Consider the following 13007-nt stretch of genomic DNA (forward strand, 5'->3'; position numbering starts at 1 on the left):
ATTCAACTGAAAGCATGGTTGATGAGAAAGGTTTTTGCATGGTGCTTAGAAATATGCAGTGGAGGAGCCAGGCGAGCCTCTCTGGGAAGGGCATTCCACAAGTAGGACTGGGAGTCTCCCCAGTCTGAAACCACAGAGAGAGATACCATTAAGCTCAGTATTTTCTACCCTGAGTCTGGCAGGGATTCTCCAATCATTGATATGTTTTGATATTCCTGACACATTGGGCATATTGAATGTTCCAATAAACATTTCCACTTTTAGCCTCAATTGGAGGCTCCCCATTTTTCCTTTGACTTTTTCGGCTTCTTGTTGTTGCCCCTTCCTTTGCATGTTCTGCTGATCTCGACAACACCAGTGGTGATGACATTTAACAACAGTTATTACCTATCAGGTTTCCCAGGCTTCAGACCCAAGTAATCAGTTAAGCATGCAATTAGTACGGTATTAAAGCGACTGGTAAAGTAATTGCTTAAGCATGTGCTAAACTCTCCCACTGAAATCAGCGAGACTTAATTAAAAATGAGGAGTTTAAATCAGTAGTCAGCTGAAGTTTTCATCAGTTGTGGCACGGAGAGCAATTTTATTTATTTGATTCATTATACTTTTATACTGCTTAGCCAACTGTGTTCTCTTTGAATTTTAATCAGTGCAGGAACGACCAGTGATGATTATTAGGGTTGAGCACATGATTGCTCAAATCCAGCGGAGCACTAAGTAAACATCCCATCAGCAAAAGGATTTACACTTGTGCATTGGAGCTTTCTCCCCATGCCTTCTCCCACGCCTCCCTTCAATCTGTTCTGGGTTGTTCCCCCCCCCAACTCTCTGGAGCAGATTGGGGTGTGTGGCAGAGAATGAAGTTGTTGAAAGTGACCTTCCAGGATTGGTAGGGTTGCCAGACTCAATAGAGGACAGGACTTCTGTGCCTTTAATTGCCCTGCTCTCTTTTGAGTCTGGAAACCAAGAGAAACCAGCAGACCCTTTGTTTAATTTCCAAGCAAAGGGTCTGCTGGTTTCTCTTTAAGGTTTCCAGACTCAAAAGAGAGCAGGGAAATTAAAAGCACAGAAGTCCTGTCCTCTATTGAGTCTGGCAACCCTAAGGATTGGTAGCTGTTGTTTTCCAAAATTACAAGTTATATTCCAAGTTTAAATTCCTTCAGGATCTGAAAAACCCCACCCTACTAAGGTGTTTGTAATGTGCAAATGTCTTCAAATGGAATAATCAGTTCACTGGTTAAAAAGCAGATTCTGCAAATTATTTTAGTGATGGACAGCCATAATTAAAATTCTTCCATTTCTTGTGCATTAACCTGCTTTTCCATAGTCATCTCTAGGTTTTGGTTTTGTTTTTTTAATTTCCTTACAAGCAAATTAATTTCGAAGGGGGCACGCATATCATGAGATGTGTCACATGTGTGTCACATGTCATGATTACATCTTTCAGATAGCTGTCCAAATATGTGTACAGTCATGCCACACTTCATGTATTACCATAGATGAGATTTTCTATGCAAATTGGTAAAAAGTGTATGAAATTGTGGTCTGCGATTAGGCTTATGTTGGGGAGAGAAGTTGTGAGACAGAAGAGACGTTAAAGAAGGCATTGACCAAAGCAAATGAATGAGAGGGGTGTGAGATAGATCATATTTTCAGTTAGCCTGGTTATGGAATGCTCTGAACTGATATGCAATGTCTAAAAGTAAAATAGGCTAGCTGTGAAACTGGGTATGAAGCAGCTGTTTACTAATATCACAAACTGGCAGAATAACTGCCTGAATAATAATGAAGAACAGCTGGTTCATTCTTTGCAGTTTGTAATTTATCTCTATTATGGATTATCTGGCTTAATTAATTAATTACAGCCTTTATAAAGGCTCTGTAGAGTTGAAAGTATTAACAGTGAATTATCAGTTTCCACTTTTGCATCATCATGCCTGATGGGTCCTCTGTTCCATCCTCTCCACGTCAAGGCTTTCTCCCTTTTACAACAAAATCAACCTGATACTCTACCATGTTGTCTTTTCCTGCTAACAGCACATTTCTTTCTGGCTGCTGGTCTTTTCCAATCCAGAAATAGATTAGCTGCAGATTTACTTTGCCAGATCCCATCATATCACAGCAGGGAGGCCAGACCCCTCATGGGATCACAGGGCCACCATCTGCACAAAGGCCATAATGGTGTCCATATACAGTATGTGAAGTGTCCTGCATCTTTGGGTGCCCTAGTTTGCTTGTTTATGCATTGCAGGTTCCAGTAGTTGCAATTATGACAACAGGGGGCAGTACAAGATCACTGACTGCGTTCTATGGAAGCCTACGAGGTCTTCAGAAGTTAAATCTCTTGGATTGTGCTACATACATAACCGGTTTGTCTGGCACAACATGGTAAGGACACAGACATTGGGTTCTATGTGGAGTTATAGAATTGATCTGTAGGTTACTTAACTGCTTGGCTGAACATAAAACGGAATCACTGATCTATATCAGTATCAAAGCTCTGGCTTGCTATCGTTTGTGAACCTTTCCCAGTGTTGTTCTAACTTGCAGACACAGGAGCCAGTAGAATCCTTTACATACTCGGCTGGATCTAGACTTATTTGCAGTGAACTTGCAGTAGACCAGGCATTGGCAAACTTGGCCCTCCAGATGTTTTGGGACTACAACTCCCATCATCCCTGACCACAGGTCCTGTTAGCTAGGGATGATGGGAGTTGTAGTCCCAAAACATCTGGAGGACCAAGCTTGCCCGTGCCTGCAGTAGACCCACTGAAATCAAAGTTAGAAGTTAAATGTGACTAACAAAGGTCCCATGGATTTCAGTAGATCTGCTCTAAGCATGATTAAGACTCGATACAACTGACCATATATATACATATCCACACACACACACACACACAGTACCTTGACTTACGAACGACTCGACAACCGAATTTTTCGACTTACGAATGGGGCTAATGGCTGTGCGCTTACGAATATCTCGACATCCGAAAGGAAACCGCGGTGGTTTTAGATAGGGATTTTTCGACTTACGAATTTTTAGATAGGGTTGCTCCGACTTACGAATTTTTTCGTTTCCAATGCATTCCTATGGGAAATTGCGCTTCCAATGGCGTTTTTCGACTTACGAATTTTTCAACCTATGATGGTGCCTTCGGAACAGATTAAATTCGTAAGTCGAGGCACCACTGAGTGTGTGTGTATGTGTGTGTGTGTGTGTGTGTGTGTGTGTGTGTGTAATGTATAAATGTATACAGAGATCTGGGTTAAGATTGTAATAGTACATATTCAATTAATATCCTTGGCCAATTGTTCTTCAGCCTCATTTCTCCATGTTTAAAAGTTGTTGTTGTTGTTGTTGTTGTTGTTGTTGTTCTGCCTTTTTCCCTGACAGGAATCAAACAAACTTATAGATAAAAAAAAGAACCACTAAAAGCATAGAAAAACCAAATCATTAAAATACAATTAAACATTGATGGAATTAAGACCATGTACATATAGGTCTTATTGACATAGGTCCTGCCAACCTAGCAGTTCGAAAGCACGTCAAAATGCAAGTAGATAAATAGGAACCGCTACAGCGGGAAGGTAAACGGCGTTTCCATGTTGCTGCTCTGGTTTGCCAGAAGCGGCTTTGTCATGCTGGCCACATGACCTGGAAGCTATACGCCGGCTCCCTCGGCCAATAATGCGAGATGAGCGCGCAACCCCAGAGTCGGTCACGACTGGACCTAATGGTCAGGGGTCCCTTTACCTTTACATATATAATACGTTTGAAACATATCAGTAATTACAATAAAGATAGCATGGCACCAGCCCTTTCATTAAAAGCCATCAATTCCCCAAGAATCTGTAATGATGCAAAGAAGACTAAAATCTGAAGTTGCCAACTAAATGTGTTTGTAGGTTTGGAATAGACAAAAGAAAGTCCCTCTTTCCATAACTGTTTATCAGTGGCTAGTAGCTATGATCACTAAATAGAAATCCCATGTTGAGAGATAGCATACGTTATACTATCATTAGGGTACAACAGGAGAGCCTTTGCCTTTATGGACTTCCTAGAGGCATCTGTCTGGCACCACTACTGGAAAGAAGATGTGTTGCTAGAAGGAACTTCATCCAAATGGATTCTAGGATCAAGCAGCCCTCACCCAAGCAATACAACTGAAAGGTACCAAACCGTATAAGCTTATGTTCTCATACTGTCCTTCCATGTCTTTCCTTTCTCAGGACCATGGGAAACTTGTACAGAGATGCTTGTTGGTCCAAAAAAGATTTGGATGAGCAAATCAATGAGGTTAAAAAACATGTGACCAAATGCAAGCTGGATGGCTTTTCCATAGAGCGTTTGAAATATTACAACAGGCAGCTGCGTCAGCGGAAAGAAGAGGGACAAAAGACATCCTGTATAGACCTATGGGGGCTCCTTATTGAATATTTGTTACATGATGGGGTACAGTACTTTTGTTACTTCCTGCGTTTATTTTTAGCCTGTTAAATCGCACAGATCATCCAGGCATACTGGATATAACTTAGTTACAGGTAGGTAGCCGTGTTGGTCTGCTATAGTCGAAACAAAATTTTATAACAGTAGCACCTTAGAGACCAACTAAGTTTGTCATTGGTATGAGCTTTTGTACCTGAAGAAGTATCTGAAGAAGTGTGCATGCACACGAAAGCTCATACCAATGACAAACTTAGTTGGTCTCTAAGGTGCTACTGGAAGGAATTATTTTATTTGGCTATAACTTAGACATTTATAAATCTAGGCCTTTGAGTTGGGAGAGATGCTAGTGTGGATAAGCTAGGCTGACAGGAACTGGGTTTGAGAAGGGCACTGCTGCCATCATAGTACACTCACAATTTCGTTCTCTCGTGCCCCTGTATGGTCAAATAAGTTTTGTGGATAATTGAAATAATACAAAAAAATTTAAAACCCCCATAAAGCCTATTGTGCCAGAGGCGAAAGTGAGGTGAAGTGCATATAGCAGGAACAATAATCCTTCTTCCAACTTGCACTCAACTGCCTCAAAAAATAATCTGCCTCCAGGCTCAGCATTAAACAAACAAACAATGGAGAATATGCTGCTTAAATGAAACCTTCATTTTGCTCAGAGATGGTGCTCCTCAGTATAACCGTCTATTTGGCCCACAACTTCATGCCAGGGTCACATTGAACCAGTGGTTTTCATCCATTGTAGCACCCTGGGGTGCCTTGAATGGTGGTCAGGGGTGCTGCGGGCAACACTGGCCTCTGTCCCTCTTTCTTTCCTTCCCTCCCTCCTCTGATGCCTCTTGCGCCAATGGCTCCCAAAGGCATGTTTGTTGCAGAACCCCTGGCTAAAAGCTCAGCAGGTGAGTAGTGGTGCCTCTGGGTCTGGTCAGGAGGTGCACCACACCCCCACAGACGGCGTGCAGGCCCCCAGAACGTGCACCACGCCCCTGCAAGCGATGAACCGCGCCCCCGCGGAAGGTGTGCTACGCCCCCGGGAGGCGTGTCATGCCCCCAGGAGGGTCAAGCCACGCCCCCGGGAGGCGCATCATGCCCCACCCCAGAAGGGCGCCAGCCATGCCCCCGCCTGCTCTCTGCCCCCGGTAGCGGAGCATGCAGCTTTGCCACTGGAGCCGTGGACTCGAAAAGGTTGAAAACCTCTGCATTAGACCACTTCTTTTTTTTCTGAGCCAATCTTATATTTCTTTAAATCAACACAGAAAGACAACCATAAACTGTCTGAACAGCAGCAAGCAATTAATGAGGCCCAGAATCCTTTACCAATCTACACTGCAATCAATGTTAAAGAGAAGTACAGCACTATGGATTTCAATGGTAGGATATTTTTGTTTTTTAATCTGTAGTTAGATCCTCATCTCCATATTTATTTATTTTTGTGAGAAAAAATTGAGGGAGGAGGAGTTTGGTAATGTCTCGTGTTTGGAAAGCCACAACCAACTATGTAAAAGTTGGGTACATATGAAATCCAGAGGCAATGTGGGTACCATAACCCCATTGAGAATGCTGTCCCTGCAGATGTTTAGAAACAAGTACTGTTCTGCAATCATAAAAGAGCTCACTCTAGCACGCCCTCAAAGTGCCCTGATTTTTCCAGGGACAATCCTGGAATTACAAAAGCCATCCTGGCTTCTGATCTGAACCGGGAATGTTCCGCAACTGCTGATCCCAGAATTCCCTCCGCAACTGAGCTTAAAGAAGAGGGTGAGCCAACACTTCTGCCAGGCAACGGCAGCTGTGGCTGCAAGGGAGCGCCCTGTTGCCTCTCCATGGCTGCTGCTGCCAACTTCCTCCCATGGGCAGCTTGTAGCAGCTGCTGGAGAGCAGATAAGGAGGAGGAGGGGGAGGGGGAGAGGCTGTGGCTGTTGCCAAGGCCCAGTCCTGTGTGATGTGCTGGCTCTGAGGGACCAGCCGAGGGCAGGGCTGCCCTGGGCAGGAAGAAAGGGGGAGTGGAGCACAAGGAGTCTTTATTTTATTTTATTTTTTAAATGCCTTGGGCATCCGTGTCTAATCTTGCCCCTTTCTAAAATTTATTTATTTGTTTGTGTTTTTCTTTTTGTAAATCTACCAAAGAATAAAATAAATTGGGGGGAGTGAGAAATGTCCCTCATCTGAGGAATGTTGGAGAGTATGCTCTAGCTGGCTTGCAGTTTCCACCTAAGATCTGCTTCAGAGTTGGGGCTTCTCCACACTTACATTTTGCTCCATATTTTCCAGGTACAGGTCCACACTTTAAAGCTCCATGTCTGAGCGCTCTTTTTTTTTTTCCCACCAGAACTTTCCCCACAAAAACCTGCTCTTTAAGGCTGGGGCACAACAAATGGCAAAAAATGCAGCTGCTGGGTGACCTTGGGCTAGTCACACTTCTCTGAAGTCTCTCAGGCACACTCACCTCACAGAGTGTTTGTTGTGGGAGAGGAAGGGAAAAGGAGATTGTTAGCTGCTTTGAGACTCCTTCGAGTAGTGATAAAGCGGGATATCAAATCCAAACTCTTCTTCTTCTTCCCACGGATTGTCATTTGCTCCAGTTGAGCAATAAAGAGTGGGTTTTTGTAGTAAAGGCTCCAAAGCAAAAAAAAAAAAAAATAGAGCACTTGGACATGGAGCTTTAAAGCACAGACCATGCCTAGAAAGCACAGAGGAAAGTAAGGTAACTGTGGCTAAGCCCTTATAATGCAATGACCTAGTTTGCACATGACATTTAATCAAGTTATGCTACTGCACACTGTGATCTCTTTGGACAGGGTGAGCTATAAGTTAAGCTAAAGAAGAAAATGTGTCTTAATTCATAGATGGAGAGAGAGAGAGAGAGAGAGAGAGAGAGAGAGAGAGAGAGAGAGAGAGAGAGAGAGAGAGAGAGCGCACTTTGCTCATGTTCTAAATGTGTTTGTAACTGCAGAATGGATTGAGTTCACACCCTATGAAGTGGGGATACTAAAATATGGAGCTTTTGTCCGTGCTGAAGATTTTGGAAGTGAATTCTTTATGGGACGTCTGATGAAGAGGATTCCAGAGACTCGGATCTGTTACATGCAAGGTTCTTATTATTTTCATTTAATAATAAAGTAGCAATAATATAACCGATTTAGCAATCAAGCCCATGTAGTATGGGTAGTAGCAGAGCTGTATGATCTGTCTAAAATCATATTAATGTACATGAGCACGTAGGGTATCTCAAACCCGCACCAAAACTATAATGAATTAGCTTTCCTATGGATAGGTCAGTTTAAGGCATAAATGCTAGCTGGAACGTAAGAAGGGCTTGCTGGACGAGGCAGCCAGTGGCCAACCAGATGCCAGTGGAAAACCTGAAACCAGGACCTGAGCACAACAACACTCTCCTCAGTTGTGATTCCCAGAAACTAGACATCTCAATAAGCTACAACTGTAACCAAATAGTCACTCAACCAGTTCCACAGTCATTGTTTAGTATTAGTAGAACTACTAGACCATGTGAAATGAAAGGGAAACAGACTGTTATCTTTAATGTTACAACAACCTTTTTACAATAGTTCGGGTACCTCTATACCAGGCATCCCCAAACTTCGGCCCTCCAGATGTTTTGGACTACAATTCCCATCATCCCTGACCACTGGTCCTGTTAGCTAGGGATCATGGGAGTTGTAGGCCAAAACATCTGGAGGGCCGCAGTTTGGGGGTGCCTGCTCTATACAATTGTACCCCTATTTGATTAAATAATAATCCTTAAGCACACCTTAGAGCACTCAGGATGCTACACAGAGATTATCTCAGTAATTTAACAACACTGTGAAAGGTAAAAGTAAAGGGACCCCTGACCGTTCGGTCCAGTTGTGACCGACTCTGGGGTTGCGCCACTCATCTCGCTTTATTGGCCAAGGGAGCTCACCCCGTCGCGGGGATTCGAACCGCCGACCTTCTGATCGGCAAGCCCTAGGCTCTGTGGTTTAACCCACAGCGCCACCCGCGTCCCAACAACACTGTAGGGTGGGCCAATACTACTGTCCTCCTATGGGACAGGGAACTGAGGAACAGTGACTACCTAGTGTAATTCATAGCTCATATGTCACAACCAGTGAGAGAGGGGCATTAGCTCACCATAGCACATGCATTTTTCTTGCCTTTGTCTACTTCACTAAGATTGATGTGCTGCCTTTCACCCTATTGACCTCAGTAGACTGAAGCAGAAACTAGTTAGTGAGTTCTCCGCCACTGAAAACAGCAGCCTTCAATCTGCTTCTCTCTCTCTCTCTCTCTCTCTCTCTCTCTCTCTCTCTCTCTCTCTCTCTCTCTCTCTCTCTTTTGCCATGTAGTCCAACAAGATATCATCAGGTGAATTTCTGGCTGCCATTTCTGGATGCAGGGAAATTCACAATGCAATGATATCACAGCAGAAAGAAGAGATGCAGGCCTCGTGCTTTTGATGGCTAGAGAATCTCCCATAGCTTCAGTCACTGGGTATTTGTGCATGACAGAGGCCTATACCAGGAGCTACTCTGGGTCACCACTCTGATGTCTGGCATTATTTGTTAAGTGTTAAAATAACTTTGCATATGTTATGTCAGGATTCCTTCCATTGTAACGAATGCTAAGGTGATGTAGATGAAGGAAGGACTGAAACAATGCTTATAATCTGCGAAGGGATAATGATTTGTCCAATGCCACTAGTGAATTGTGTGGGTGTCTGGCTCTGATTCATAATCATAGTAGAGTCCCCTGATTAGTGGAAAGAAAGGCAAACATGCTCTGAGTTTACACACCCACACAACTGAAAGAATACACCCTGTACTTGCCCTAGCCAACCCATTAAAGCAGAATGGGCAAGCGGCCACAAATAATCTGCTGACACAAGGGTGGGTACAGCAGAGGCAAATGGCAGCAGGGCAATTGATGCATTGTCAGCACAATGCCAGGCACCAGAAGACTTGGGTGTCTCAAGACATGGAGCATTGTGCAGCCAGTGGTAGCCTATTTAAGTCCAATGAGGCTGTGGACAGGAAGGAGGTGCTCAGAGTTGAGCAAGGCTGCAGTACTGGAAGGGCGGAGGAGGAAGAACTGCCTCCCCACCCTTGCCTGAGGTTACTACAGGGGTGGCTGTGTGATGCAAAGAGAAGACTGAGCACAGTGCATAGAAGATAAAGCACATATAGCAGAGTGTTTGGAAGTCCTCCAGGGCCCTTGCAGCCCACAGCCTGGCTCTTCTTCTGACCACATGGTGACGGAGGATTCCTGCTGTGTCTCAGATCTCTAGGGCAGGCCCGCGAAGAGTGGGGCGGGGGGTAGCCAGGTGCACACTTGCCCCAGGTCTTGGTGGGCTAAGCTGGCCAGACTTCAGCTGTCATGCCAAGTCTCCCACCCAGGCCCTCAGGCAAAGTCTACATGGGGCTGCTCAGGGGCATGAGCTACAATGGCACAAACGGAATTCCTAAAAGCAAGGACCATTCTGGCTTCATCGTAGTTTCATAAGCATGCATCTGTTTGAACATGGAGATTGCAAATGTGTGCTCTTATTAAACAGTGCAATTTACTGCAAAAATTAAACAGTATTTTTTTCAGTAGAATAATGCTAAATTGTTATCAATTATCCCTCACTGTACAGGCATGTGGAGTAGTATATTTTCCCTGAATTTGCTGTATTTCTGGAATACATCTCACAGCTCAGAGGACTTCTGGCACAAGTGGACACAAGACCAAATAGCTGACATTGGTTAGTTATTTTCCTAAGTGGCCTTTGACCTATTGATTGTGTTCTAAACTGATCTGTGAGCAATGAACAAATGTTTTGGAACTTTGCTGCCTTTATATTATTAGTGTTGGCTCCTTGTAAGCACATTCATCTAAATGTTTTCAGATTTAGTCATCCTTGTATTAGACAACTGAAGCTCTAAATTGTGTGTGTGTGTTTAATGGCAAACAATTATTTTGAATGACGGCTCAAAATGATTTTCTGCTTTTGCTGACTGAGCAGATACTTTCACAAAATATTTCTCTTTTGGAAAGGATTGCAGTTTCAGAATTTTATAAATAATATTTTTTTTTAAAAAAAACAAAAACATCATTGCTGCTTTTCTTTTGTAGATACAGAACCTCATCTACCCACTCGACCGCATGAGCAAAAGACACACCTGCACACGCCTGCTGGACCACTATCCAGTGCATTTAGAGATGTTCTTACTGATCGCCTATCAGTTGCCCAGTACCACAATTTTCTCAGAGGTCTGCAACTGGACAATGGCTACCTTGAGAATGACAGTTTCTGTAGATGGAAAGGTATTGTCATTTGGGATTTTTTAAATATTCAGGGAGGCTTTTAATGTTTAATAGATTGCTGTGTTTTATTTTTCTGTTGGAAGCCGCCCTGAGTGGCTGGGGAAACCCAGCCAGATGGGCGGGGTATAAATAAATTATTATTATTATTATTATTATTATTATTATTATTATTATTTTCTAATGTAGAAACCATAGCTGCCAAGTTTTCACTTTTCTCGCGAGGAAGCCTATTCAGCATAAGGGAAAATCCCTGTAAAAAAGGGATAACTTGGCAGCTATGGTAGAAACAGGCTGCCTGAGATCAGTCTGAATTTAGAATAAGCACACTGCTTGCCAAGGCTCCTCACTCAATTTCCCATCCAAATGTCCAGTCCATGGGTATGCTGTGTTATAGTTTGTGCACATGCTAGATCATGCTATGGGACTTTCCATTGTCAATATGGGCTTGAGGGCATTAGGTGGCAGTGGCTGTGTGCTAACTGTGCTTCAATGGGCCTCTGCCTAGTTATTGTGCACCTCCCATGAGCCCCAGGCAGAGAGGTCACGGGTCAAGGATGATGAGAGCTATAGTCCAATGACATCTGGGGGGCACTACATTGGCTATCCCTGCTGTTAGTGGTTCCTCTTTGATTATTTGTTTAATTGCCACATACTTGATAGTGCTTCCTTTAAAGAAGAGCAGAGCTGTAATTATCCTTTAAATTAGTCTTCCTCAACCTCGGCCCTCCAGATGTTTTTGGCCTACAACTCCCATGATCCCTAGCTAGCAGGACCAGTGGTCAGGGATGATAGGAATTGTAGTCTCAAAACATCTGGAGGGCTGAGGTTGAGGAAGCCTGATATAAATATTCTCAAAAATAAATGAGATTCCCCCCCCCCCACTCTTCTAGAAATTGATAGCCACTTTGCAGACTATTCTCTGAATAGTCTCCATCTCCCTCCTACCCCAATGCTCTGGAATAATCCAGGGCATTTTGTAGGATGCAAAATGGTGGCCAGGCTGCCACGCAATTGCTGCCATTGCTATCTACAACAAGAGCAAAAAATCTTAGGAAAAGAGATAGAAGCTGTGCTATTGCACTTGCCAATGGTTAGCCCCCACACCCAAGAAACCATTGGAGAAGTTCTTTGCCCGAAAATTGGTGGAGAATTTTTAGGAGTCATTACTGGACAGTTCTAGTTTGGGGGCCTATGTTTATTAAAGCAAAGCATAGCTCCACCCTTAGGCAAATGATTGAACCTTTAGACAATATTTGGAAAGCACTCAACATCTGAAACTGAAGAAGAGAAGTTGTAGGAGAAAATTTATAAGTACAGCTCTTCTTTAAAGTTTAGCAGGAACCAAGAAAACTCCAGGTTGGAGAAGACTGCTCTGTGGCAATGAAAACTGGAGCTTACTCTGTTCCACTTAAAACTGATTCTGTTTTGCCATTTAGGTACTATACTCGATGCTGCTTCACCCAATCAGCTGACTCAAACAGAAGAGTACTTGTCACTAGTAGATACTGGATTCTTCATCAATACAAGCGCTGCACCTTTACTGAGAAAAGAGAGGAAGGCGGACGTTATCATACATCTAAATTACAGTGCAGGGTCACAGTTGTTGGTGAGAAATGCATCTTTTCCACTTCTGCTCATCTCTATAGATGATGAGTATCATAAATCATGGCTATAGCTACCGATAAGTACAGTCGTACCTTGGATCCCGAACGCCTTGGCTCCCGAACAAATCTGCTCCCGAATGATTGAAACCCGGAAGTGAGTGTTCCAATTTTCAAACGATTTTCGGAGGCTGAATGTCTGGCGCAGCTTCCACGGCTTCCGATTGGCTGCAGGAGCTTCCTGCAGAAAATCGGAAACCGCACTTTGGCTTCTGAATGTTTTGGAAGTCGAACGGACGTCTGGAATGGATTCCATTTGACTTCCAAGGTACGACTGTATATCATATCCTTTCCCTCCAACTCCTATCTTCCTTCGGATATATCTAAGGCAAGTTTCAGTTGTGGGGGGAGGAGAGAGAAGAGAAAAAGTACTGGAAAGAGGAGATCTAGTGTCACAGTGGTCGGATGGGACTACTTCAGAGTACGACTCTCCACCGCTCTGCATTTTATCTTTTTATTGGTGCTGCGTATTTACAGTGCTAAAGGTAGAGCTATTTACAGAGACACATCTTTTCAGCTTTCATCAGAACCTCCGAATGGCTTTTGGCGCGTCTTGTGCCAGCATAACAACTTGGGGAGCCCCATCC

The 13007-nt window shown here is 43.7% G+C and overlaps 2 protein-coding genes across 2 annotated transcripts in view; one reads left to right on the forward strand and one right to left on the reverse strand.

Annotated features, from left to right (window-relative positions):
* The window catches only part of LOC132591998 (uncharacterized), a 452388-nt gene that overhangs the window by 149542 nt on the left and 289839 nt on the right, over positions 1-13007 (reverse strand). The window lies entirely within an intron of this gene.
* Positions 1-13007, forward strand: part of LOC118087182 (cytosolic phospholipase A2 epsilon) — a 33851-nt gene that overhangs the window by 15484 nt on the left and 5360 nt on the right. The window contains exons 11-17 of the mRNA XM_060283017.2: positions 2252-2388; positions 4231-4453; positions 5713-5827; positions 7410-7547; positions 10089-10196; positions 10568-10759; positions 12196-12365. Of these exons, the coding sequence (XP_060139000.1) occupies positions 2252-2388; positions 4231-4453; positions 5713-5827; positions 7410-7547; positions 10089-10196; positions 10568-10759; positions 12196-12365 (1083 nt within the window). The remainder of the gene's footprint in view (positions 1-2251; positions 2389-4230; positions 4454-5712; positions 5828-7409; positions 7548-10088; positions 10197-10567; positions 10760-12195; positions 12366-13007) is intronic.

Source organism: Zootoca vivipara, chromosome 1 (genome assembly GCF_965207765.1).
Source record: "Zootoca vivipara chromosome 1, rZooViv2.hap1.1, whole genome shotgun sequence".
NCBI classification, from domain to species: Eukaryota; Metazoa; Chordata; class Lepidosauria; order Squamata; family Lacertidae; genus Zootoca; species Zootoca vivipara.